This window comes from Danio aesculapii, chromosome 13 (assembly GCF_903798145.1).
Source record: "Danio aesculapii chromosome 13, fDanAes4.1, whole genome shotgun sequence".
NCBI classification, from domain to species: Eukaryota; Metazoa; Chordata; class Actinopteri; order Cypriniformes; family Danionidae; genus Danio; species Danio aesculapii.
Window position 1 is genome coordinate 42,910,098 of NC_079447.1, and position 27,617 is coordinate 42,937,714.

Genomic DNA, 27,617 nt, shown 5'->3' on the forward strand with positions numbered 1-27,617 from the left:
ATATTATCTACTGTCATCATGGCAAATATTTATTAATCAGATTTTCTATAGATTTTCTAATCAGTTATTAGAAATTAGGTATTAAAACTATTATGTTTTGAAAAATGTATTGAAAAAAATCTTCTCTCCGTTAAACAGAAATTGCGGAAATAAAGAGGGGGGATAATAGTTCTGACTTCAATTGTATATACATACAGAGGTTGGACAATAATACTGAAATACTGGCCAATTGAGTGTTGGAGGTTTCCTGGCTAAATTTGACCAGCCTAGTCGCCAATCTTCATTGATTGCACAGTAATAGAACAGTTGTGCTTAAAATATTGAAATGCACACAACATTATGTGTGACAAAATAGAGCTCAAAAGAGAGCAAATTGTTGGTGCATGTCTCACTGGCACATCTGTGACCAAGACAGCAAGTTTTTGTGATGTATCCAAAAAAATGTATCCAAAAACAATAAACCACAGCTAACCAACTCACTGTATACCGTCACTACTGATCTAAAAACATTTTTACATTAATTTAATACATTTATTTTCTTTACAAAAATTGTTTACTGACTCAGTTCAACACAAGAATCACGTTTTTACATTTAAGAAAAAATTACAAGTGGGTGTACAAATATCATGATCAAAACAAAGTATCTGATGTTTGAATGGGGTTTATGGTGCTTTATATTTATTACTGATAAAAGCATACATTAAACTGCATCGCATCCATATTTATTTTAGCATCTAGATATTAAAAATGAGGCCATACGTCCTGGACTCGTTCATTTTCACACAGGACTTAAAAAGTCAACAGTCTCTGTCAAATATAAATATCATTTTGGGGTTTCCTTTAAACACAAATGTCCGCTGTGTTATCAATACTGATGCTTGTGTCGAGGCGTGAAGTTATCAAGGATACGTGGGCTGCAATGAGGGGTATAGTGCAGAGAGGGGTCGTCAAAGTTGAAAGGAGGTTTGAAGTGCTCCTGAATGTACTCGGGCAGCAGGTGAGGAATACTTGATGAAGAGAGAGAGAAAAGAGAGTTAAGATCTAGCATCAAGTTTTTTTTTTTCTACCAAATCCACAGAAAATATTTTTTTCAATATTCAATAGGGTGCCTTGATGTCAGACATGTCATAAAAGTAAACAGATGTACAATATTTACATATTCAGCATTCATTATTTCACCATTTATAAAACTATTTGTTGGCACAAGAACTTCTAGTACGTAAAATTGTATCTATAGACAGTACTAAATCGAGGGTTCCCACTCTAAAGCCAAGTATTTGCCAGATTTTTGCCTGACTTTCACTCAAAAGCTGAATTTCCAGACCTTAGAAACAATACGATATACTGTAAGAGGTTGTACTGATATGTTTTTTCTTACCTGGCAACCTGTTTTAGATCACATAAAGAAGATGGACCCCTCAGTCATTTTAAAAAAGTAGAACCTTTCCATGTTATTTTTTAAATAAAATAAAAAAATTACTGTCTTTTCTTTTATACAGTATATGAGAGTAAAATAAGTTTTACTTAATTGTATTATTTATTTGTATTTTATCTTAATATTATTTATATATTTTTATAGAACCTAAATGTGTATATGTGCAATGGGTTTTGTTTGTTTGTTGTGTAAAAAAAACTATTTGTACTGTATGTTTCATATCTAACATGTTCAATAAAAATACTTTTGAACAGAAGCTGATTTTCCATGATCAATAATCCATGCTGCTGTGCCTTGAAAAGTTTTATAATAGTTTTGGCTTCAATCTCAATTTGTAGGACTTTATTAGTCACTATGAGAACAACAATGGATAATTTACCTCAGATTTTGAAAAGAATCTGATGTACTTATATGAAGTGCCCGCTCTTCTATATTTGATAGCTTGAAATTAGAATTAAAAACTTGTCATCTACTTTTTAACACTCAGTTTTTGAAGTGGCCATTTGAAGCCAAAGATCATAAAATGTATATTATCCTGACATCTTAGCCTTAGTTAACAGGTATAGTCTGGTGATGACCAGAGCTGAAGCTGAAAAGTAGTCTAGATTTAACCTTTTTTTCCATAAACAATATGGTATAGAAAAAAATTTATTTACACAGGCCTGGATTAAGAATTCATAGGCCCCTGGGTGACCTACCTGGCCCCTATAGTTGAATTAAAAAATACGAATAATATAATTGTTTAATAAAATGAATCTATAATGTATTGCCCCCATTTAAAAAATAAATGATATATAGTACATATATTTATAGTCTACACAGATTTTACTTATTTTTAAAGCATTTAAAGCACACTTTGATTAAAAAAAATACTAATTAAATTAGTGTAAATATATGTTTTTTAGTATATTTGTTCAAGTTCACTGAATCAGTACTAAAATATATTTATTTTAAAGGGTATTCTTTGTAAATACAAATTAGTTATATTAAGATGTTGATAACATTTAACACCAGGTGGAAAATAACTGTTTAGATTCTGTTTACACATATGAAATAAGCTAAACCTTATTAAATACCCACGAGTCACTTGTGACTTTATATCACATTCTCATTATTTTCATTTTTAAACAAAAATAGTTCCTTTCTATTAAAAATAAACATATTTCCAATCTGATATGTAATAGGGAAAAAGAAGAATGAGTTCATAAGACACTGGATTCGAACCGGTTGATGATCGATTGCGTCAAAACATGCTGCCATGCGATTTACGAGCTACGTCACTCACGCTGCTGTTAATTGTGCTCTTTAATTATTTTGTGTCTGTCAATCAAACAGTGATGGGCGGAAAGTTGATCAAATAGCTTATTCCAACGAAGTGAGTTATTTGCACTAGCCTAAATAGACACTCCAAAATTGCTATTTTCCCCCCCTCGCAGGGGTCCCAAGTGCTCATGGGCTAATAAACAAAAATCCACAATAATCCATTATTTGGACTATATATACATATATTTGGAATATATACACATAGTATGTCTGATAATATTTTTTCTTCTGGAGAAAGTCTTATTTGTTTTATTTCGGCTAAAATAAAAGCAGTTTTTAATTTTTTAAAACCATTTTAAGGCCAAAATTATTAGACCCTTGATAGTCTACAAAACAAACCATCATTATACAATGACTTGCCTAATTACCCTAACCTGCCTAACCTAACTAACCACGTACACACATATACATATCCTGTATCAAGAGGACACTTACTCCCCAGTGATGGTTTTCTTTCTTGAGCAGCAGAAGCAGGCAAGGGCTGCCAACAGCAGCAGAAGTAGAAGAGGGATGCCGATGCCCAGGACCAGCCCCAAAATGAATGACTTCTTATCCTCCACATCAGATATGTCTGTGCGGTTGATACTTTTCCATTCTGTGGTTAGGAGAAAGAAAGAAAGAAAGAAAGAAAGATAGAAAGAAAGAAAGAAAGAAAGAAAGAAAGAAAGAAAGAAAGAAAGAAAGAAAGAAAGAAAGAAAGCATCCTTAATGTATTGTACAATAATGGCTTTTGAAAAACCACAGAACCCTTATTTCTGCTCTTACCTGGAAAGCAATACTGTGATTCCTCCTTTAAATCGGTGCCATTGCACAAACACCTGTAACCACCATAAGTGTTGACACACTGGGCTGTTTTGGAACATGGACCCTCATCTGTCTCACATTCATCAAGGTCTAAAGAAAACCAGGAATACCAGTTGATCCATCTTTGTTTTGGAACAGTTTGAATTTGACCAAAAATATACATAACTAGCAATATTATCAGTTCTGATCATTAAATCGCTTTTTATATAAATATAAAATGACCAATCAAAAAAAATTAAAATCAGAATCAAGTTCAAGTGTAATACTGTAAGTGCACATGATACTGCACTGTTCTATGTCTTACCCTCAACAGAGGCTGAATGGATGCCGTAGTACTGACTAACTCGGGTCAGGTAGTCCATGACATACCAGTGTGGCGTGTCGCTGGATACATTGATCCTGTACTCACTCTGGCTGCCCCCTGAAGCTGAAGAAGTTTTAGCACTGGCATTGTAAAACTTATTCTGAAAACCAAGTGACAGGATCTGCTCCATCTGTAGAGAAAGCAGAAGCATTATAATTAAATTTAGAGTTGAAGTGTTAATGACATGCCATTTCTTTTAATTGATGTAGCATCTCAGATCCATGCACTGACCCGACTCAGTCCCTGTCCAGACTCCTGACTTCCCCAATCCACAGACACATTAAAAACATTCCAGCCTAAAGAAAAAAAACATGTTAATATAAATCTCATGGTGCAATTTTGTTTATCTGCATATAAAAACATAAAACACATTATCTTGCAAATGCATTGCAAGTAATAGGATCAATGTTCATTCAATTATTCATGTTCTTTTTTGGCTTGGTCCCTTTATTAATCAGGAGTCGCCACAGCGTAATGAACCGTCAACTTATCCAGCATATGTTTTACGCAGAGGATGCCCTTCCAGCCACAACCCAGCACTGGGAAACACCCATACACTCTTGCATTGACACCAACTCATACACTACGGCCAATTTAGATTATTCAGTTCACCTGTACCGCATGTCACCCAGAGGAAACCCATGCGAACACAGGGAGAACATGCAAACTCCACACAGAAATGCCAAAACCAGCTCGAACCAGCAACCTTCTTCTGTGAGGCGACATCGCTACCCACTGCGCCACCGTGTCACCCTAGATCAATGTTACATTCGAATTTTCGATCTAACATTTATAAAAGGATTTTACTTAAAGACTTTTAAAAGTTACAAAATTTTCAGTAACTAAAGTACTCCATTTAAACAACAAAAATTAAACTAAATAGTTTAGAAATTAAGTTATGTGTAATCAAAAATATAATACAGGAAAGATAAAATAAACACATGAAGAAAGGGAGGTGTAAAAATGCATGGAAAGCCCTCAGCAGTTAGAAAGCAACCCTGCCCCTCCTCAGTGTAAAATATTATTAGCTGCTCCAGTCCCAACACCTACATTACCAGGATGATGAAGATGAAACCAGGGTAGACATTTCAGCAAGACAATGATTCCAAACACAACCAAGGAACTCTTAAAAGAAAATAAAGCAGCTAGAGAGTCCCAGCCAATCACCTGACCTCAACAAGACCCGAATAACTGTCCAGATTCTGTTGAAGTATGGGGCAAAAAAATCAATTCTGAGAGATGCAACATAGTTTAATCATATATGTTTGATCATATATGTTTGAGTCAATTTCATGTCAAAATCAGCTTAAGCAAAATTGTGACGTGTTGAAAACTTATTTTACCCTCCTGTTTATATAGTTATTTTTTCAAATATTACCCATGCAATGTTTAACAGTCAAGAAAATTGTCACAGTATCTCCTATATATTTTCTTCTTCTTCCTGAGAAAGTCTTATTTATGTAAGTTTAGCTTGAATAAACAATTTTTTTAAATTATGGTCCATATTATTAGCACCCATAGCAAACCACATTATCCAATTTTACCTAGTTAGCCTAATTAAGCCTTTAATTTCCACTTTGAACTGAATACTAATATACAAAATAACTAGAAAAACATAGTATTTACTATCATAATGGCAAAGACAAAGGAAATTAGTTATTTATTAAAACTTTAATGTTTTGCAAAAATATTCTCTCTTAAACAGCACTTATATCTTTAAAAGAATTCAAATTTATTGGGCTCAATGGCTAAGTGGTTAGCAGGATTGCCTCACAGCAAGACGATCCACAGGAGGTCATTCTGTGTGGAATTTGCAAGTTCTCCCCGTATTCTCATGGGTTTCCTCCTGGTGCTGCATTTACCCCCACAGTCCAAAGACATGTGGTATAAGTAATATATCACTTATACCACATGTCTTAGGACTGTGGAGGCAAACGCAATGTTTAAACATACAGTTGAAGTCAACATTATTAGCCCACCTGTGAACTTTTGTAAATTGTATCTCATTTCTACATTAAAATTAAATGAGATTTTCAGTCTCACCTGTTGGATTAGCAGATTCACCTGGAAAATAAGACACAAAAAAGTGTCAAAATAATAGAAGTGAAATACAGCTTTACCTTGTTTTGTGGAGGAAAAAAAATAACATCATACATTTTACCATGATTTACAGAAGATAGATTAACATGTTGCTCAGTGTAACAGAGGTTTATGTTCAACAAAAACATCCAGCTGGTTATTAGAGAATAAAGCCAAATCCCTGATAGCCCCTCCTGAAAGGCATTCCATAAGACCAGAAGTGAAAAGTCATGGTTATGAATATGATATTTGATTAAAGATTCTTGGAGCAAAATAATTTAAATGTCATTCCAACTATAAAGGTGCCATGCATTGATTCAATAAGTGGGTTCATAACACCATGGCTAAAGAAAAACAAAATGAAGACTTTAGAGTGGCCTAGTCAAATTTCTGACCTGAATCCAATCCAGCTTAAAAACTCTCCAATATGGCTAAATTACAGCATTCTGCAAAGATAAGTGGGAGACATTACCTCCACATCACTGTAACAGACTCATTGAAAGTTACTGAAAACGCTTGATTGCTGTTGTAGCTGCTAAAGATGGCCTAACCAATTATTCGGGTTGGGGGGGCAAACACTTTTTCACACAGGGCTATGTAGTTTTGGATTTAGTTTTCTTTAATATTAAAAACTTTCATTTCAAAATCACTTGTTTTTACTTGTTTTAACTAAAATTAAAAATTGTTTGATGATCTGAAACATTGAAATGTGACAATCATGCAAAAAAATCAATCAGTCAGGGCAAAATGTATATATAGATCTACTGTAGATGGTATACATCTTGTTGTTGACTTTTTTTTGGTAAGTCAGTAAAAAAAGCGCACATAAAAAAAGAAAGTGAATGTACTTTGACTTGTAATTCATTGCAGACAATACAGCAAACATAATTTAACGTGTTCCACACACAAACACACACATATACATACATATATATATATATATATATATATATATATATATATATATATATATATATATATATATATGTGTGTGTATATATGTATATTCAGTAGAACATTAAAGAAGATTTTTAGCTAAATGCATGGTCCTTAGGGATTCATAAAATGGCAGTCAATTGTTCCGGTCTTTTAGATTACAAATAAACAAATCAATCGCCCTGGCTGCTGATGACACTGAGCTTTTGTGAAGCGAAATTATCGGTTATTTACAATATTATTAGCTTTAATCCACAGCCTGGTCAAACAGTTCTTGGGGTAATCACAAAAGTAGCCTGATGTAGTCCTGTTGCTTTGATGATAAATGAACATGCTGTCAACAGGGCATTCCCCTCTGAGTGTAAAGTGATGCTGTTTGTTGACATGACAGCAAGAAGCACGTGCTTGTCAAAATGGTCATGTGCTTATCATGGATGTGGCAATCACTATGAAAACTCATGAAAGTTTCTATACAATGTGCACTAGCCTATCAGCAAGTCACAACACACTCTGCCAGTTATTGATTCCTAATTGTAAATTTAATTTAATGCAGACACCAACATGTATTTATTTATAATTTTGTACTGGTTTACTGGTTTGATATGATAATCAGATAATGTTTTTATGTATAGGAAGGGTAGACTGCCCTTTATTAAAGTTTAAATTGCCACCTCCAATGCATTTACAAATTTTGACCAATAGGGTACAGTGTTTCTACCATTGTAATGTCTTTTGAAGTAGTTAGGGAAAGTCATAACCAGTTTAAAAGGATTGCAGCCCTGGTTATGTGTAGAACTTTTAAAAAACGAAGAAACCACTTACCACAGCCATCAGTATCTCTGGTTTTCTGATAACGGCATGAGCACCGCACTGATCCTGGCAAGTTCACACATTCAAACTTGGCATTGGGACAGGCAGAGGGGTTCAGACACTCATTAATATCTGTGGGCAATATGAAACCAGCTAAGTACAAGTGTGTCACAAATTGACAGTAAAAATGGAAATTCATATAGGGATACCTTTGCACTCATGTCCATTTCCAGTGTAGCCATGTTGACATTTACATGTGTAGTTGTAGCCAGTGCTTGTGCATTCTGCCATCTCATGACAGGGGAAGGGGAATGGAGGGAGGCAGAAGTCTGTGGGACAGGGTTAGATAAACTCTGGTTATAAAAATAGACAAAAAGACTTAAGTTTTAATGTACAAGCTGCAATTTGAGGTACTGCAAGATGAATAACAAAATAAAAATACTATTTTGTGCATTTTGAGTAACTTCTGACCATTTTCAAAGCATTTATATCCATGTTTGCCCTGGGACACAGTAGGAGAAGGGCACTGTCCACACGTGAAAAGGTCTGCTTCTTTTTGTCTTATACATTCCACACCAGGAAAACAGGGTTTTCCTTTACACACATCAGTTCTGTTCTCACAGTACTTGCCACTGAAGCCCGCTGGACAAAGACATCCCACGATCTAAATGAATGAACACAGAAAAACATGTTTAACATTTTTAGGGAGCATTCCACATTTGTGTGCACATATTACCACAAACCCCAATGCACACACTAAGTTAAATCTTTCTTTTAAAAAAGCAGTGGATAGTAAAATGGGAAAATATGATCTTGGGAGGTTGGTTGTAAAATATTTTGTATAATAGTATAATAATAAAGAGAATAAAAAGAAGAATGTTAAAACAAGAAAGAGTATTAAAGAGTATCAGAGTATCTTCTGATCATTCCGGGAAAAACAAATGTATTTATTTTAATAGATCATTTCCATTTCATGTATATATATATATATATATATATATATATATATATATATATATATATATATATATATATATATATATATATATATATATAAACTACAGGTCAAAAGTTTGGGGTTGTTTTTTGTCATGTTTTTATTTTTTTTAAGAAAATTATTCTGCGGCATTTATTGAATGTAAAAAAATGTGAAATTGCGAAATACTTATTTATAAAATTTTAATTTATTACTTATTGTATGTATTTTCAAATTAAATTATTTGTCCAGTAATTATTTCTTTTATTACTATTACCATCAATAATAATAATAATAATAATAATAATAATAATAATAATAATAATAATAATAATAATTAATATTAGAGTGATTTCTAAAGGATCATGTGACTCTGAAGATTGGTGTAATGAAGATGAAAATTCATCATTAAAATCACGAAAATAAATTATTAAATTAAATTATAAACTACTTTTGAACAGTTATTTTAGTGTAATAACATTTCACTTATTTTAAATCATTTAAAAATCGTACTGACCCCAAACTTTTGACCGGTAGTTTATATATATACAGAATTATTAGCCCCCCTGTTTATTTTTTTTCCTAATTTCTGTTTAACAGACAGAAGATTTTTTTAAACACATTTCTAACCCATTTCTAATAACTGATTTATTTTATCTTTGCCATGATGACAGTAAATAATATTTTACTAGATATTTTTCAAGACACTTCTATACAGCTTAAAGTGACATTTAAAGGCTTAACTAGGTTAATTAGGTTAACTAGGCAGGTTAGGGTAATTAGGAAAGTTATTGTATAACGATGGTTTATTCTGTAGACTATCTAAAAAAACATAACTTCAAGGGGCCAATAATGTTGACCTTAAAAACTGCTTTTATTCTAGCTGAAATAAAACAAATAAGACTTTCTCCAGAAGAAAACATATTATCAGACATTCTGTGAAAATTTCCTCACTCTGGTAAACATTATTTGGGAAATATAAAAAAAAGAAAAAAATCAAAGGGGGGCTAATAATTCTGAGTTTGACTGTGTATGTATCATATGTATGTATGTATATATATATATATATATATATATATATATATATATATATATATATATATATATATATATATAGTTAAATTTTGCATATTTTGTTTCGCAGTATTATACCTGAAAGCTGACTTGTAAAACAATAATGTTTAAATTATATTATATATATTCTTTTATTTTTAATAAGGCATGTGACTACAAATTTTGTCAGCCAAACAGTCATCTGTTTTTAAAATAAACTTTTAATGATTTATGAATTTATTTATGAAAATGTCTGTAGACTTTTTGTCACCCTATGCGAGATTACCATCATTCACTGAACCAAGGTATTAAAAATGTTGTTTTTCCGTCTTTTTTTTTTTTAAATGAAAAAAAATAATAATAATTCTAAACTGTAGAATAATCAAAAGACATCCTGATGTGTGTTAGTGTTAGAGGGTCAAAGTCATTTACAAAAAAACAGATAATGGATAAAGGACTAATAATAACATTCGATTAGTAAATTAGAAATAAAAAACACATTTACTTCTACAACAGATATCTATTTCAAATAAATGCTGTTTTCATTTTCAAAAGTGTTTTCAACATTGCTCATGAGAAGAAATGTTTTTTGAGAACCAAATCAGCTAAATAAAACAATTTCTGGTAATAACTGCTGAAAATCAGTTTATCCATCATTTAAACAAAATTACATATACAAGTATTTTCGAATTTATACAAGTTATTTGGTATTTTAATAACAATCCTTTAAATTACAGCTTTGACCCTTTTTTTGTTCATAAGCACTTCCAACTTGTGGACCATCGCACAAAGCCAAAGTTTCTTTACAGCTGACTACTGTTTGTGTAATGTTATAGATGTGGCTTACCTGAAACTTTCCCAATAAAAGATTTTCGGCCACACTGTTATACTGACAGCTCCCTCCATTCATACAGTTACAGAGCCGCAGAACAGGTGTGATCAATGAGCTAGATGTTTGATCGCTCACTTGAATAGTCAGATTCACTGGCTGAATACTTGAAGGGGTCCACACCAGGACACCATCACCTTTATGACACAATCAATCAGTCATCTTGTGAAATACTAATGAATGTATGTAGAGCACAGAGTTTTACAGGCAATAACTCAGTATAAATCTCTTGAAAGAGATCTAACACAATCTCATAGACATGAATATTACACTGTAAGTAGACTTTAAAAATAGAATGTTTTGCAATATATCTTACTACTGCCGATGGTGACTTGTGGAGAGCGTGGTAAGGTCAGGGAAAAAAAGATTTGGTCCCGGTTTGGATCCTGGGCCTTGAACTGAACTTTAACTGTACTATTGACCTTGCACATGATAACCGTTGGCTCGGTCACAATGGGCGGCATGTTCCCTGCAGAAGTCATGCAAAAGAAATGAACTGATTAAACAACAGTATGAATGTAATTAATTTAAATAATATAATTAATAAAGGATAACTACCAAGAAGAACATTTTATCACTCACAATTACCTCAAAACAAATTAGAAGAATTTTATAAAACATTTATATTGAGATCTTTTTGAAAATCTTTGAAAATTTGACCAAATTTGGCCTTTTTTTACACTGTTTTTAATGTTAACATTTGTTTTTTATGTTTTTTAATAACTCAGGCTCATTCTGAAAACGTAACCCTATATACATTTCTGGAGAGCCCCAAATACATCCCAGGAGGTATGGGTTTTTTTTTCAGTTTTTGTTTTCGCGAATCCAGCAGAGGCTGTTTACGCTTTTTCAGATCTCAAATTTCTCTCGCAAGTGCCATCTGCACCTGCTCTTTTCGCATAAATCCACCAGAGGCCGTTGTCGACTGACTGACTGAGTGATCGACTGACCCATCATCCTCCTTCCCTAAACCCAACCAATAGTGTTTTCAAAAGCAACGATTGACCTGCCCTCCCACTTCCTGAAACCCAACCAACAGTGTTTTCAAAAAAAATCCAGAAGAAGAAAAGCCCCCTGATTTTTAGATTTTACGTTTTCAGATTTTACCATATTGTCATCGTGTTAACTATTTGTTTTTTTTTATTTTTTGGCTTTTGTTTTTGTCTTATCTGCTTTTTGGAACCTTATTTCTGCTTCTCAAGTCTGCTAACGTACGTGGCAAGCTACTGGACAAACTGGTAACACTGGGAAAGCCGTCCACATGGAGGTAAGCGGTCAGCTGGTAAGCACGAAAAGGAACAGCATCATACCGCCCCAAATTGTTTATTTTAAAGATGAAATGCAGCCATACGTACTTCTGGCTACATGATTCGGGATCTCCAGAATTGTATAAATGGCTACGTTTTCAGAATAAGCCTAATGTTGTCTAATAAAAACTGCAGCCTGGCTGTTTTTAAATTCAGAATAAAAAAACTTTTACAATACATTAATAAGTAGGTTAAGGTATTTGGTAACACTTTAGTTGAAGGACGTGTTTGTAAAACTGCCATGAAACTTTTATAATCATGACAGGACTCATCATGAATATGAATGAGATAGTTTGCATGCTTTTGAAAACTGTTATTAAGGGTTCTATTTTAAGATAAAGACGCAAAGTCTAAAGCACATGGCAAAAAAGCATTAAGGGTGTGTCTGAATCCACTTTTGCTATTTTAAGGGTGGAAAAATACCGTTTGTGCTGCAGCACATGGTCTAACAGGGTAAAGTTTATTCTTTCATTGAGTTATGGGTGTGTTTTGAGAATAACGTGCATTAAACCTATGAGAGTCTCAACTCTCTCATTCCCTGTAAGAGTCAGTTGCGTCGCGCCATGGCGCATTTGCTATTTACATGGCGAACTCCTGATTAATAAAGGGACTAAACCGAAGGAAATGAATGAATGAATGAACTTTGGGAAAAACTGAATGCTTCACTAGTGAGAAAACCATCTACGCGAGGATAAAGAATGAGCCTCTTCCATTCGGCCTCTTTACTTTACTCCTTTACTTCGTGGATAAGGAACAGTATTGTACTCACTCCACTGAAGACATCCATTAGCCTACATATTTAATTTTGTTTGTTAAGCGCAAAAATTTGTTTCAAAACTATTTCTAAATTCAGTGCTAATTTCCAGCAAACTAATAAATGAACAATAATAACAAAGTGTGGTCAAAAAAACTGAGTTATATCCAAAAACACTTGTTTTAGAAACCCCATGTGATGCGTACACCTCCAAAACCTGACAGGTGGACTAATCTAAACTTGTTTTTATTAAAACAAAAGTAAATATGCATATAACAGATAATAATAATAATAATAATAATAATAATAATAATAATAATAATAATAATAATAATAATATTATATAAATGCAAATTGTCATGAATAAACTAAAAAAACCCGACATGAAGGCATGAAGGCAGTGGTTTTTATATTTATGTAGTAAATAATAATTTTTGTAACTTTTAATCCTTTTGTAATTTTAATCCTTTTTTTCATATGTATAGATATTTGTGTGTTGCTGTAGATCCTGTGTGTATTAGGTTTTTGAACCTTCATAGGCGCATGACTAACGTGCTTTGTGTTGGACCATGTCAGTGGTTGTTTGGAGAAACTATTTCAGTTTCTCAAAATAGCAACGTGCCAACAATGCGCCTTAACACACCTCCTTTATAGACTGGGACATCCATGAGTCCACAAAGTAGCATGGATTTGCTATTTAAACAACGTGGTGCAAAATGTAAAAATAAGGGTTGCGCTGGCCTGAAATAAGCAACAAATTACGCAAAACATGTCTTGCACCCTATTGCCTTGGCTGTATGATAGGGCCCTAAGTGTCATTCATAGTTATTTCTTTTTAAATGCAAACCCTACATTGTTTAAGATGTATTTATGACAACTTGATATTGCTAAGGCAACAAAGCATGCAAGTGTCTTAGTTATAAAAAAAACTTGACACAACCAAGACAACATAACTTCTAAAATCACGTCATAACGTCATAAATCTGTCATAAACATGACTGTCATATGGTCATTATAAATGTGCCATGAATTTTTTAATTATTTGACAGAGTACTGACACATTTAATTTTTAGTGACAAATTCAGTTTGTTCCCCTGAGAAAGGGATCATAAAATGTAATTTATGATAAGTTAAGTCAAGACAGGATATGATGCACTGTATAAATGTGTCAAGTTGTCATATATAAATTATTTACCAATGCGTTTAATAACTAGGGACTAGTTAGGTGTTAGATGTCTTGATCAAGGGAACCTTAGCTGAGTTTTGAAAACGGACAGGATGTGGTTTTATTCACACGAACCCTAAAAATCTCATTCATATTCATGATGTGTCATATCATTTTTATGAACACCCCTTCAAGTAAAGTGTTACCAGATATTTATGTGAGACTAAGAAAGAAAGTCATCTAACCATATATTTGTGTTAGGTTTTGAAGCTGCTGCTGGTCTCTCAGAACATCTTTGCCTAGGTTTGTATTTCCTGTGGCCAGAATGTCATGCACACACTGCATGTTGCCCTGGCAAGCCTGGCTGTGTTTGGCCAGCACATCTGGGCTCACAGAGGACATCAGTTGCTCTGTCATGATCGGACTGAATGGAGTAGTAGGAGGCTCTGAGAACAGAAGGCTCTCTGGAGCAGGAACAGCCCCTGTACAAAAACACAAGGACGTGTACGTAAATTCAGTGAATTCTCATAACATCTTAGAGAAAAATACAGAGTTGTCCTGTAAATAACAAATATCAGAACACTTAGTTTCCCATTGGATTATTGTTAGTGTTTGACTTCACAAGGGCATTAACAAAGAAAATTAAAACTCCTATAGCACCCTCTGTGACGTCCTTAAATTGTCTTGCAGGAAGACATACTACACAAGTCCTAAACAACTGGTGATTGTAACTGGATACTTGGTACTGCAAATTATAAAAGAATGAAAGGCATAAAAATAATGGCATTATAATGTTTCATAATGTTGAATGTCAATTAGTTATTAATTTTAAATAAATTGCAGTTTCTATCATATACACATTAGCTCACTAATATAATACTCGATCTGAAGAAAACACATACATGACTGTCCAAAGGAAAGCAGAATCTGCTCAGAAGGGGTGTTGTTATTTAAAACAGGCACCAGACGGCCATTAGAAAGCAGGAAGTCATCTGTCCTGTTTGAGCTCCATTGTCCCAGCAAACCCAGTGTACGATTGTAGAACCTCTGAGGAACCTCCACCAGAGCGGACAACCTCCCATTATCACCTCTCCAAACGACCACATTCAGGCCTTCACCATACACAACTCCACAGCGACTCACGGAGGTACAGCGCACTGCAAAGGCCTCTTCCTCTAAATGCACCACTCCTGAAAAAGCAGCAGAGGGTGATAAGTTACAACTAATAGACGAGGAGCACCTGAAATCACACATTTGACTTCCCTGCGGTTATAGCAGGCTAAAACAGTAAATGAAAAGATTAGTATGTCCAAATTGACAGTATTCATCAAACAGTAGTTAGAAAGTACCTAAATAACTTATAGGTTCTACCCACAGGCACAGAGAAGACTTGTTGTGAATGGGAATGTTAGACAAAGCCATTTCATGACATGTAATAAATTATAACTAGTGTTTAAAATGAATAAACAGCAAGTCTATCTCTTTACATGAGCATGTGAAATGAAGTCTTCTCACCAACAGACACAGGAATGTCCTCATCATTGACCAAGACCGCAAGCCCATCCCCAGATTCAGCACATCGCCACTCAACCTTGAGAGAAATCATTTGATGATCTTTACATTGTGACAACCACATTTATACATGACCATCTGCATTTTATCTGTTTGAAACATAAGACTCACCTTTCCAGCACCCTGGTGGAAGGCAGCTAATCGTACCAGAGCAGGTACCTGTTTGGCCAGCCCGTTGACCACTAGAGCAACTGTTTGTCCCTGAAGAGTGAAGATGTTTGATCCCGTGCTGGAGGAGAGACGAAGTATAACATACTCCCCCACGGCTTTAAAGGTATACTCACTTCCATCAAAGGTGATAAAATGAAGACTACCATACACCATGCCTACATGAAAAAGAACAATGTGGAACAGGTAGGCTAATTTCTTAAAAAATGACAAAATCTGACAGAAATCAGAAATCAGTGACAGTGCATCCGGAAAGTATTCATGGCGCTTCACTTTTTCCACATTTTTTATGTTACAGCCTTATTCCAAAATGGATTCAATTAATTTATTTCCTCAACATTCTACACACAATACCCCATGATGACAATGCGAAAAAAATATATTTTTTTAAATTGTTGCAAATTTATAAAAAATAAAAAACCTGAAAAATTACATGTATAGAAGTATTCACAGCCTTTGGTGTGAAGCTCTAAATTGAGCTCAGGTACATCCTGTTTCCACTGATCATTCTTGAGATGTTTCAGCAGCTTCATTGGAGTTCACCTGTGGTAAATTCAGCTGATTGGACCTGATTTGAAAAGGCATACACCTGTCTATATAAGGGCCCAGGGTTGACAGTGAATGTCAAAGCACAAACCAAGCATGAAGACAAAGGCATTGTCTGTAGACCTCCGAGACAGGATTGTCTCGAGGCACAAGGCTGGGGAAGGTTACAGAAAAATTTGAAAGTTCCAATGAGCACAGTGGCCTCCATCATCTTAAGTGGAAGATGTTTAGAACCACCAGGACTCTTCCTAGAGCTGGCCGGCCATCTAAGCCATCTAAGTGCCATCTAAGACCATCTAAGTGATTGGGGAAGAAGGGCCTTAGTCAGGGAGGTGATTAGTAACCCGATTGTCACTCTTTCTGAGCTCCAGCGTTCTTCAGTGAAGAGAGGAGAACCTTACAGAAGGACAACCATCTGTGCAGCAATCCACCAATCAGGAAAGTATGGTAGAGTGGCCAGACAGAAACCACTACCTGCCTGGAATTTACCAAAAGGCATCTGAAGGACTCTCAGACCATAAGAAACCAAATTTTCTGGTCTGATGAGACTAAAATTGAACTCTTTGGAGTGAATGCCAGGCGTTATGCTTAGAGAAAACCAGTGACCGCTCATCACCAGGCTAATACCATCCCTACAGTGAAGCATGGTGTTGGCAGCATCATGCTGTGGGGATGTTTTTCAGCAGTTGGAACTGGAAAACTAGTCAGGATAGAGGTAAAGATGAATGCAGCAATGTACAGAGACATCCTGAATGAAAACCTGCTTCAAAGTGCTCTTGACCTCAGACTAGGGCGACGGTTCCAGCAAGACAATGACCCAAAGCAAACTGCCAAAATATCAATGGAGTGGCTTCACAACAACTCGGTGAATGTCTTTGAGTGGCCCAGCCAGAGCCCAGACCTAATCCTATTGAACATCTCTAGAGAGGTCTGAAAATGGCTGTACACTGTCGCTTCCCATTCAACCTAAAAGTGCTTGAGCAGTACGGCAAAAAGGAATGGGCAAAAATTCCCAAAAACAGGTGTGCCAAGCTTGTTTCATCATATTCAAAAAGAGGGGGTAATTTCTGCCAAAGGTGCATCAACAAAGTAAGGCTTTGAATACTTATGTACATGTGACTTTTCAGATTTTTTATTTTTAATAAATTTGCAACAATTTCACAAACTCTTTTTTTACATTGTCATGATAGGGTATTGTGAGTAGAATTTAGAGGAAATAAATGAATTGAATCCATTTTGGAAAAAGGCTGTAAAATAAAAAAAATGGAAAAAGTGAAGCACTATGAATACTTTCCGGATGCACTGTATAATGATATGATGCTCCTTGTATCATTGAATTATTAATGTTGGCTAATATTTATTTGATCAAAATAGTATATCATTTTGAATTGATTTGTTGTTTCTTCCATATTTCTTTTAATTATATAAAATTATTTCCCCTGGTAATCTTGCATAAAGGAGTTGGTGGGGCATAGCACTCTTACCAATTCCTGGTGCTCCCCTGTTCCCAGGTATAGTGCTGTCAGAGCTGTTCCAGCTATACCCTTGGCACCGGTCTAGTGGTCTCTTTGCCAAGTAGACATTACAAAGAGGTGATTGAACACAGCACCATTGAAAGGGTAGTAGATCATTGTCTAGAAACAACATAAAAATGAATCAGGTGAGGTTAGAATTAATAATTAATTTAAAATTGAGTCTAAACAAACCCTGAATATATACATACAGTTGAAGTCAGAATTATTAGCCCCCCTTAGTCCCCAATTTCTGTTTAACGGAAAGAAAATTTTTTAAACACATTTCTAAACATGATAGTTTTAATAACTCATTTCTAATAACTGATTTATTTTATCTTTGCCATGATGACATTAAATAATACTTTACTAGATATTTTTCAAGACACTTCTATACAGCTTAAAGTGACATTTAAAGGCTTAACTAGGTTAATTAGGTTAACAAGGCAGGACAGGGTAATTAGGCAAGTTATTGAATAACGATGGTTTGTTCTGTGGATGATCAAAAAAAATAGCTTATGGGGCTAATAATATTGTCCTTGATTTTGTGATTTTATTCTAGCCGAAATAAAACAAATAAGACTTTCTCCAAAAGAAAAAATTTCCTTGCTCTGTTAAACAACATTTGGCAAATATTAAAAAAAAAAAAATTCAAAGGGGGCCAATAATTCTGACTTCAACTGTATATATTTATATATATATAGTACACAAGAAAAAATAATAGTTGAATTTATAAAAATAACCCCATTTTTAATGAGTCCATTTTTTTTCTATTGAGGAAAATATGTGAACATACGATATGTGAAATAGCTTACGCAAAACTATGGTCCCTCTTATTTTCTTATGAGCAGAAGTAAAAAAATTGTTAATTGCAGCTTACATTAATTGGCAATTACAGTTAACATCAAGGTCTAGATGAGATTGAAATTCAAAAATTCTATTTAAAATACGTTTTGGATGTAAATCAATTTCCACCCGTATAAAATGAAAACAGAAATTAAATACAGTAACTAATATTTTATATTTTTCACTCGTTCATTCAATACTATTCATAAATAAGTTACTTCTATTCCATTACTCCCCGAAGCTTGGGGATCATTTTACCTATATGCTGTTGTGTCTTGTCTTCGGTAAAGAACCTTTCACTGTATCCAGCCAGCAGGGCCCCCTCTGGATCATACACGCATCTCTTTCCTGCTCTTTGTTTGTTAAAGAGGATAGACTGAATGACGCGGCCCTTTTTGCCACCCCATCTCATATTTCTCAGGTCCCTCACTTGTGCAGTCTGTTCTGATGGTAGAGTCTCAGGCCCAAAGGTCAGATCCTCCTGTGCCTGTACACGGGTACAGGGACATGGTGCCAATCCTAATGCCCATTCTTTGGGATCTGGCTCACTGAAGGCCCATAACTGGCATTGCCTCTGTGGATCTGAGCTGGTTTTATCAGATCCTGTCAAGTCATACACCAGCTTCCCCAGTTCGCCTGTGTTACCTGTCACAGTTTGAGGACGATATCGCCCTCCCGAGTCAAACAAGTTGTTTGGCGGATTTGGAATCTCATTATGGAAGTTGTTTTTGCCATCTGTGTAGCCTATAAGAGCATCATGATGGGTCCTTTGTCCTGGACCCCAGTTCATGTCACTGTAGCGAAGCAGAGCAAATGAACGTAATCCATCTGTGGTCAAAATGCACTGGAAAGTGTTGGTCTGTAGAAAACAAGATAAAATGTATTTTAATTAGTGATTAACGGTCATTCACACAGGTAGTATTCATGCATTCTGCCTGTTTTTAAAGTACATATTCAGGACGATCCGATAAAAACAGTTCAGCTTTGACAATATGTTTGAAGACCCATTCCATCAACCTGGTTTTAAACACATCCTGTATGAATGGCCTCATTGTAAAAACATTTCCCATGGTGTGTCAACACAACTAGGGCAGAGAGTGATGGTGAGGGTGGGGACAGCAACACTACATCAAGTCCCTCATTTCAATGTTGTAGTATATTGTTTTTGTCAAATCATCATGTTACCTGTATAATAACCTAGTATGATGCATCGATGTAGTGACGAGTGTTTCCCAAAACCTGTAGTTTTTCTTTCGCAGATCCATTGCTTCAACCATGTTAGTTATAACGTAAAATGCCCTAAATGCTCTAAATGGAGTGGTAACAACTTATATAGAGAAGAACCCCATAATTTCCTTGTGCAAATTATATTGTTTTACACGCACACTCATAAAAAAATCGAATATTAGTTTTGATAAAAACATACACTCGTTTTTCATATTAACTGAAATATAAATGGCACATTTAGGGCCTTACAAAAGCTAACACATAATCTAATATCATATATAAATCATATAAATAAATAAATAATGAAGCTATTTATTAAGAAATGTAATATTTATTAGGAAATGAAAAAAATATTATATTTTAAAAATAATATTAATAATGATGATGATGATGATGATTAATATTATTATTAAGTAGGAAATTGTTTATTTATTTTTTGAAAAGTCTACTTTTACAATTTGACACATGCAAACCACTGCAGAAATGTTCAAACCAACAGGCCCATGTCATATACAGTAGGCTACATTTCCTAAAAAATAACCCACTATAAAATAAAACCATTAACGTATGCTATGTTTTTTTTTACACAGGCTTTGGAGCAATGACTGTAAAAAAATATACTAGCTTTGGAGACATTACATAAATTCCTCTCGGCTGTGTTCAAAATGACATCAATGTTTTCAAAGTGCACTGCGAAGGGAGCGCAATTGTAAACATGAAGATCGCTAAAACTGAACTGTAAAAATACTTTGAAAGCAAATTACACTGGGAAACCCCCATACACACTCATTCACACACATACACTATGGCCAATTTTATCCAATTCATCTGTAGTGCTTGTATTTGGACTGTGGGGGAAACCGGAGAACCCGGCGGAAACCTATGCACAAACGGGGAGAATATGCAAGCTCCACACAAAAATGCCAACTGACCCACCCAGGTTTCAAACCAGCCACCTTTTTTCTGTGAGGCGACAGTGCTAACCACTGAGCCACCGTGTCGCCCCCTGTTAAACATAATTTGAGAAATATTTGAAAATCACGGGAGGGCTAATAATTTTGACTTCAGCTGTATAATAAAACTGAAACACCTGGTTTTAGACGACAATAATTCATTGTATGATGTAGGGCCTCCTTTTGTGGGATTTTGAGCCATTCTTCTGGCAGACTAGTGGGCAGGTCACTACATGATGCTGGTGAAGGAAAACATTTCCTGATGTTCTGTTCCTCCAAAACATCTCAAAATGGCTCAATAATAATTAGATCTGGTCACTGTGCAGACCATGGGAAATGTTCAACTTCACTTTCATGTTCATCAACCCACTCTGTCAGCAGTTTTGTTTTGTGCATTGGTTCATTACATCCTGATACAAGGCACCACCTTCAGGATACACTGTTTGAACCGCATTGTCCTCCAGCATGGTTTGGTAGTACTGCATGAGTGACTAAAGATTTGGTTATTGCTACCCCAGCCATGTACTGTATATTGACACTAAGGAGCTCCCAATTTGGTGAGAGTTGAGGTGCACATTTAATTCTACAGTGAGTTGAGGAGCTGTGATTTAATGTTTTTTGGATTGAGTCTGGGTTAGCACCCAGACATCCCTTTCAGACAGCTTCCTTTTGCGTTCCCAGTTACTCCTGTTGCATATGCTTCATCCATGGTATGCTGACATTACCCTGGATAAAGTGGCTCTTGATACGTCACAGACTTGCTGTCTTGGTCACAGATGTGGCAGTGAGACACACCAACAATTTGCCCTCTTTTGAACTCTAATATGTTACACACAATGTTGTGTGCATTGTAATATTTTAAGCAAAACTTTGCTACTAATAAATGAGTATACCTTACGCTTTCTTTTAAATTAAAACTGTCTATAAGATGCTTTACAAAAATATATTTGTGCATTTACATTAGATTAGTGAGTCAAAACTTAACATCACAGTCCAAAAATTAATACACCTAAATTAATATGTTAGGGAATAATATAAAATTAAATCTTAGTAAACAGGGGAAAGTCAACAGAAAAAAAAAGTTTAAATTTGGTAGATCGTAATTTGAATTTGAATTGAAATGTATAATCTTTCTATTCCTAAAGATGTTAGGTGACCAAACTCTTATTTTATTGGATATAACTGTAATTAAACTGTTTTGTTAAAATGCAGCAATTGACTATATTCACTGAGAAATTGATAAAAATGTCTTTTTCAAAACTGGGTGTACAAGTTTATGCTGAGCAACATATACAGTTGAAGTCTAAATTATTTCCCCCCTTGAATTATTAGCCCCCTGTTTATGTTTTTCCCCAATTTCTGTTTAACGGAGAGAAGATTTTTTTCAATACATTTCTAAACATAATAGTTTAAATAACTCATTTCTAATAACTGATTTATTTTATCTTTGCTATGATGACAGTAAATAATATTTGACTAGATATTTTTCAAGACACTTCTATACAGCTTATAGTGACATTTAAAGGCTTAACTATGTTAATTAGGTTAACTAGGCAGGTTAGGGTAATTAGGCAAGTTATTGTATAATGATGGTTTGTTCTGTTGACAATCGAAAAAATATAGCTTAAAGGGGCTAATAATTTTGACCTTAAAATGTTTTTTAAAAAATTAAAAACTGCTTTTATTCTAGCCAAAATAAAACAAATAAGAATTTCTCCAGAAGAAAAAATATTATCAGACATACTGTGAAAATTTCCTTACTCTGTTAAACATCATTCGGGAAATACTTAAAAAAGAAAAAAGAAATTAAACGGGGCTAATAATTCTGACTTCAACTGTATGTATTTTTTTCTCTAATCATTCACCAATTTTATATCTCTTATCTATATCTCCCTTATATTTCTATCTGAAACAGCAATTTATGAACATATATAAAATTATTGGTAATACATTGTCAAAAGCATTGACAACGAAACTAGCAGATAAATCACTAGAATTAATCTTAGCCTGGCAGTTAGCCTACTCTGGAGCAGGCTAGCTGCAGTGAATAAATATCCATTGTATCGTTATCTTGGGCTACACTCAAAAATATATATATGTATATATATTTTTTTGCTCATTCAAACTACTTATTTAAAATGAGCTAAAACAACACAATTCTTCAGATTTCATTGGGACAACTTAATTTATGTTCAATCCATAATCCATAAAATAAATTTGTCAAAAAGTGTTAAGTTAACCTAATCAATTTGTGTTGGGACAACATGAATGAGTGGAATGTGGAACCCTGCAATTTTAGTAAGGGCATCCTGTGGGCTAGGTGAGGACAGCCCATGCACAGTCAATGCAGGATTAGTCTGGGCTTCCTGTGGGCTAGGTTAGTGAGTGTGTCCAGTGTATCCATGCTTCCTGGGAGCCAGGTGAGTGTTGCTCTTTGGGGCCAACACTAAGAGACCAAAGTTTTCCCTGTGAGCAATCTCTCAATGGCCCTGTGCAAGCAGCCCGCTGGGGGCCTGTATGGTAGCCAAATGTTAGCCCAGGCTTGTTTCCAGAGTACAGTATGTTGTTTTGGAATGTAATGAAGTAAAAATAAAAAATTTAAAAAAATACCTAAGATAAAAATACTCTGATAAATTAAAAATCTATTAAATATGCACTTCTAAAGTAGTGAATTAAAATACTCCGCTGCTGAGAATTAACATGTTCTAATTTGGTTTTCGTTTTGTAAGCTTTTGTCAGTGATGTTTGAATTGGGACCATACACCTTTTTATACATTGACTGAATGCATGTTAATGTTTGGTGCTATGATTTTCAATTTCCTCATTTGCCTTTAAAATTCATATGGGTTGGTTCCTGAAATGCTGCAAGTTGTGGTTGCCTGTTTATTCTGAGTATTGTTCTGGTTGTTTATTAGCCTTGTCTATTTCTAGTTATCTACACTGTAAAAACTCTGTAATATTACGGTTTATTTCCAGCAGCTGGGGTGCCGGAAAAAAAACATAAAATAAAGGCAGTTAAATTACAGAAATATACCGTAAAATAACGGATATTTAATTACAGAAATTTACCAGAAATTTTAATTTGAGGAAAATTCTGTAATTTAATATTCGTTATTTTACGGTATATTTCTGTAATTTAACGGCCGTTTTTTTTTTTTTTTCAGGCACCCCAGCTGCTGGAAATAAACCGTAAAATTAAGGATTTAAGTGTACAATATTCTTGCCCCCATAAATGTTACATTTATTGCATGTTTATGTAATTTAACACAAGTTATCTCTTTTTCAACACTTCTAGCCTCTTCTCAGAAAGCCGTATGTCATGGATGTTTATTGTAAAAACTATGTACAATTAGTTACTGTATGCTAAAGTATAAAACTTAATGTTAACTTTAGTTTGTAATGTCATACCTGACTCAAATTATGAACAATATTAATAATAGTAATGGTGCTATTATTTGAGTAATGGAATAGAAGTAACTTATTTATGAATATTATTGAATGAACGAGTGAAAAAGATAAAATATGAGTTACTGTATTTCATTTCTGTTACATTTTAAATGGGTGGTAATTGAGTTACATCCAAAAAGTATTTTATTTTATATTATTATTAAGTGATTATTTTTGAATTTCAATCCCGTCTAGACATTGATGTAACTGTATTATTAATTGTATCTTAATAATACTTTAACTTGCTTAGTGTTCAGTCATCAAGTACTCACCTCAGACAAGTTGATCTTTTGATAGGATACAGGTAAAACATGATCCCATGTGATTTTTAGTATCCAGATGGGAGTAAACGGGGGTTTACCCCTTTGAGACTCAAATCTGCTAACGTCTTGTGCTGTTCTGTGAAACACTGTCACAGCATAGATATCAGGTATATTGAGGAAACTGTATTCCTGTTGGACAGAAAAGGAGAATGCTTACAAAGATTTCCATCATGGTATTTAATACAAAAATATGTGAAAAGGCAAGTTAACACTGAGTGAAACTTAACTATTTGTCATTTAAAAATGTAAAATGAATCAACTTTTTAATAGCCATATACAAAAATATATGTGCAATTCTTCAACTACGGGCACTTTTAGTCTTGTGAAGTTGAGTAAAAAGAACTTGTTCAAAATTAGCAGAGCATAGCCTCATAAGTTTAAACAATTTGTCTAGTTTTAAGATCTGTAAGAGGACAAACTGAAATATGAAGAGAAATTGTTATTTAACATTTTTTACATCGTAAACTGAACAAATGTCATATCCACCACATCTCAATATACAGCTTTAATTTCAAAATGAAACAAATTATGGCAGTCAAACATTGTCTAAGATCATTTTTGTATCTAGTTTAACCAATCTTTCCACAATATATACAATAATTATACATTTGTCAGTGAAATAAATTAGTCCCTTAGGACCAAATGCTGGATTGTACACCTGTAACACTCTAAAATTTAATATTAAATTGGTATTAAAGAGCTTATTAGAAAATAAATAAACTGAATTTGTATATTAAATAGAGCATGAACTTATAATTGTGAATACACTTTAATGTGTAACTTTGTAACTTTTAAAATATTTTTTTAAAATGTGTGTATGGTTTTTCTACAAGGTTAATGTAGAAAAACATTAGATATTTATTAGAAAAAATATGAACTGTTAAACTCACACTTTTTAAACTCAATTTACAAAATTACTAAGCATAACCACACATTTTTGCATGTGTAAGGCTGAGATTGATCTAAAAAAGAGATTTGTTTAACAGATGAACAGTAACAGTGCATACTGTGAATAACTGATTATTATTCAAATATTATATAAATTAATTTTAAAATAAAAGGAATTACACACCTACAGGGGTGAGACACCTTTGACCCAAAACACCTTTGAAGGTACAGCATGTTTAAAAAAGGATGTAGAATAAATGTGTTTCCTTATCAAGCAATTTTTACCTTGATTTTTCTTCATGTGTTGTTAATAAAAATTTAATTCTCTCTCTCCATCTTGAACATGTGCTCAGATGTCACTATTCATTTTCATAGAAACCACCTAAATAATCTTTCATACAAACATTTTAAAGCGATATCAGAGTATTGTGGTGGAAATGACACTGATACTCTGTGACAGCTATATTTTGTATGAAAAATAATATTGATAATAGGCTCACAATAATAACCATAAAATATTTAACTTATTTCACTAGTGCTTCACTAAGATACATTAATAGTTACCGGATAAATAATATTTTAAATTGTTATTTTCATTGTTGAAGTTTAAATCTCTTGGTGTGCGACAAGTAAAAAAAAAAACTGTGATTTTGACACCTAATAGGAGGTTGAATAATATGAAAAATATATATGATAAAAAGGTAGTAAAAATTTTAAAGTAGGTTGATTGTTAGTTTGACAAAGAAAGAGAAATTTGAAGAAAATTATATATTTTGGATATATAATCAAAGGACATAAAAGTGCCCGTAGTTAAAGAATTACCCATATACACTTTGTATATATGAGAAGTGGTTAGAGTCCCAATTGAGTATTGAATTTTAAAATGTGTTAGCCTTGTTAAAACATTGTCTTACATAGGGTGGAACTACTGTATCTATACAACCTGAAATCTTGCTGATCTGATTTCAAATATTTAACTAGCATATCTCCTATAAAATCAGATTAACTCACTGAATTCAAATTAAATGTAAATAAACAGTGTTATTTTGAAGGTCCCCTTTAGTATTATTTGACTGTTTGATTAATGTCTGCTTTAGTTTACAGACTTTAAACACTTTAGTTATGTGGTTCCCTCAACATTATAGTAGAAACAGACCATACAATTATTAGACATTATGTATTTGTGAAACTAACCTGGTACAGCAGTTTTCCGTCACCAAGTGTAAGGTCTGCATCATCCCAGAACACTGCCAACAAAGGCAGGCTTTCATTACCATGAAACCCCTTTGGGATTGGAGCAGGGAGCAACAGTTTCTCATTCTCATTGACTGACTGAAACTGCACCAGGCCATTATCTGAAAACTAAAAATGTGTATATATCAAGATCTATTAAGATGTAACTTTAAGAAACTACACTTTCCTATACCTACAATATATTTATGGTACAATAGTTTAACACATTCAAATAAATTTGCCTGTTCGTCTTTAAATAGTCATTAAAATGTGAACAGTTATTTGTGCATGCTTACTAATAGCCGTTCATATTGTTTGCCCATGAATAGGAAGCCTGTAGGAAGAAAGATGTATGGAGAAATTCCATCTGCCGTTGTTATTGTCAACTTGGCATCACCTGCTTCATCTCCAAATGGATACAGGTCACTTTCTGTGAAAGTATACACAAAATGCAACCAAAATGCTTGGTTAGCCACTGTTGCTTGATGGTCACAAAAACCAACTGCACCTTCTGATCACAAATTGTAAAAAATTGTAAAACAAAAGTTTTTGTCCTGTTGGAAAATTAGTTTGAGTAAAGTTTATTTTAGGTTTTTGTTTAACTTTGGTCTGATTTTCATGTGATATCAAAATGGCAGTCACCATTAATGTAGAATTGGGAACAATATCAAGAGGAAGTCCTGATATGATTGTAGCCATCATGTCACATGAGTCTGCATCATGTTATTCCAGAATTTATGTAAATACTACACAATAAAAGTAAAAATTGATGTATTATTTTACACAAATAATTTTCACAAATGTAATATAATAGCCCACCCATCAGTGATAGCTGTGAACAGTGGGTATCTCTGGGAGAGCAGGCACAGCTGTACGATCCTATGAAATTGGTGCAGGTTCTGTTTCTATAACACACATTAGGTGAGAGACACTCATTCTGGTCTATGCATCCACCCATTCCACGTCCATTTCCAACTGAGGCATTCCATCCATTGCCACATTGACAGT

At 34.0% G+C, this 27,617-nt stretch overlaps 1 protein-coding gene across 1 annotated transcript; it reads right to left on the reverse strand.

The window, feature by feature from the left end:
* Nucleotides 1-163: 163 nt before the first annotated feature.
* si:ch73-105b23.6 (mucin-like protein) lies at nt 164-27,615 on the reverse strand. The gene is made up of 21 exons (XM_056470876.1): nt 27,429-27,615; nt 26,906-27,039; nt 26,571-26,738; nt 24,438-24,617; nt 18,797-19,397; nt 17,666-17,815; nt 15,579-15,793; nt 15,411-15,486; nt 14,798-15,085; nt 14,141-14,377; nt 10,986-11,138; nt 10,628-10,806; nt 8,223-8,415; nt 7,961-8,080; nt 7,764-7,883; nt 5,970-5,990; nt 4,158-4,222; nt 3,867-4,056; nt 3,524-3,652; nt 3,194-3,353; nt 164-1,007 (listed from the first exon to the last, which is right to left on the reverse strand). The coding sequence occupies exons 1-21, from the start codon at nt 27,565-27,567 to the stop codon at nt 866-868; spliced, it is 3,660 nt and encodes a 1,219-aa protein (XP_056326851.1). The 5' UTR covers nt 27,568-27,615; the 3' UTR covers nt 164-865.
* Between the last annotated feature and the right edge of the window lie 2 nt (nt 27,616-27,617).

Excerpts from the sequence above, each read along its gene's own strand:
- si:ch73-105b23.6 (XM_056470876.1), bottom strand. The coding sequence starts at position 27,567 with ATGGGTGGATGCATAGACCAGAATGAGTGTCTCTCACCTAATGTGTGT. Across the intron at positions 27,040-27,428 it reads TTCACAGCTATCACTGATGG|AAAGTGACCTGTATCCATTT; the intron begins GTGGGCTATTAT and ends ATACTTTCACAG. Across the intron at positions 15,086-15,410 it reads GGACATTCCTGTGTCTGTTG|GAGTGGTGCATTTAGAGGAA; the intron begins GTGAGAAGACTT and ends CTGCTTTTTCAG.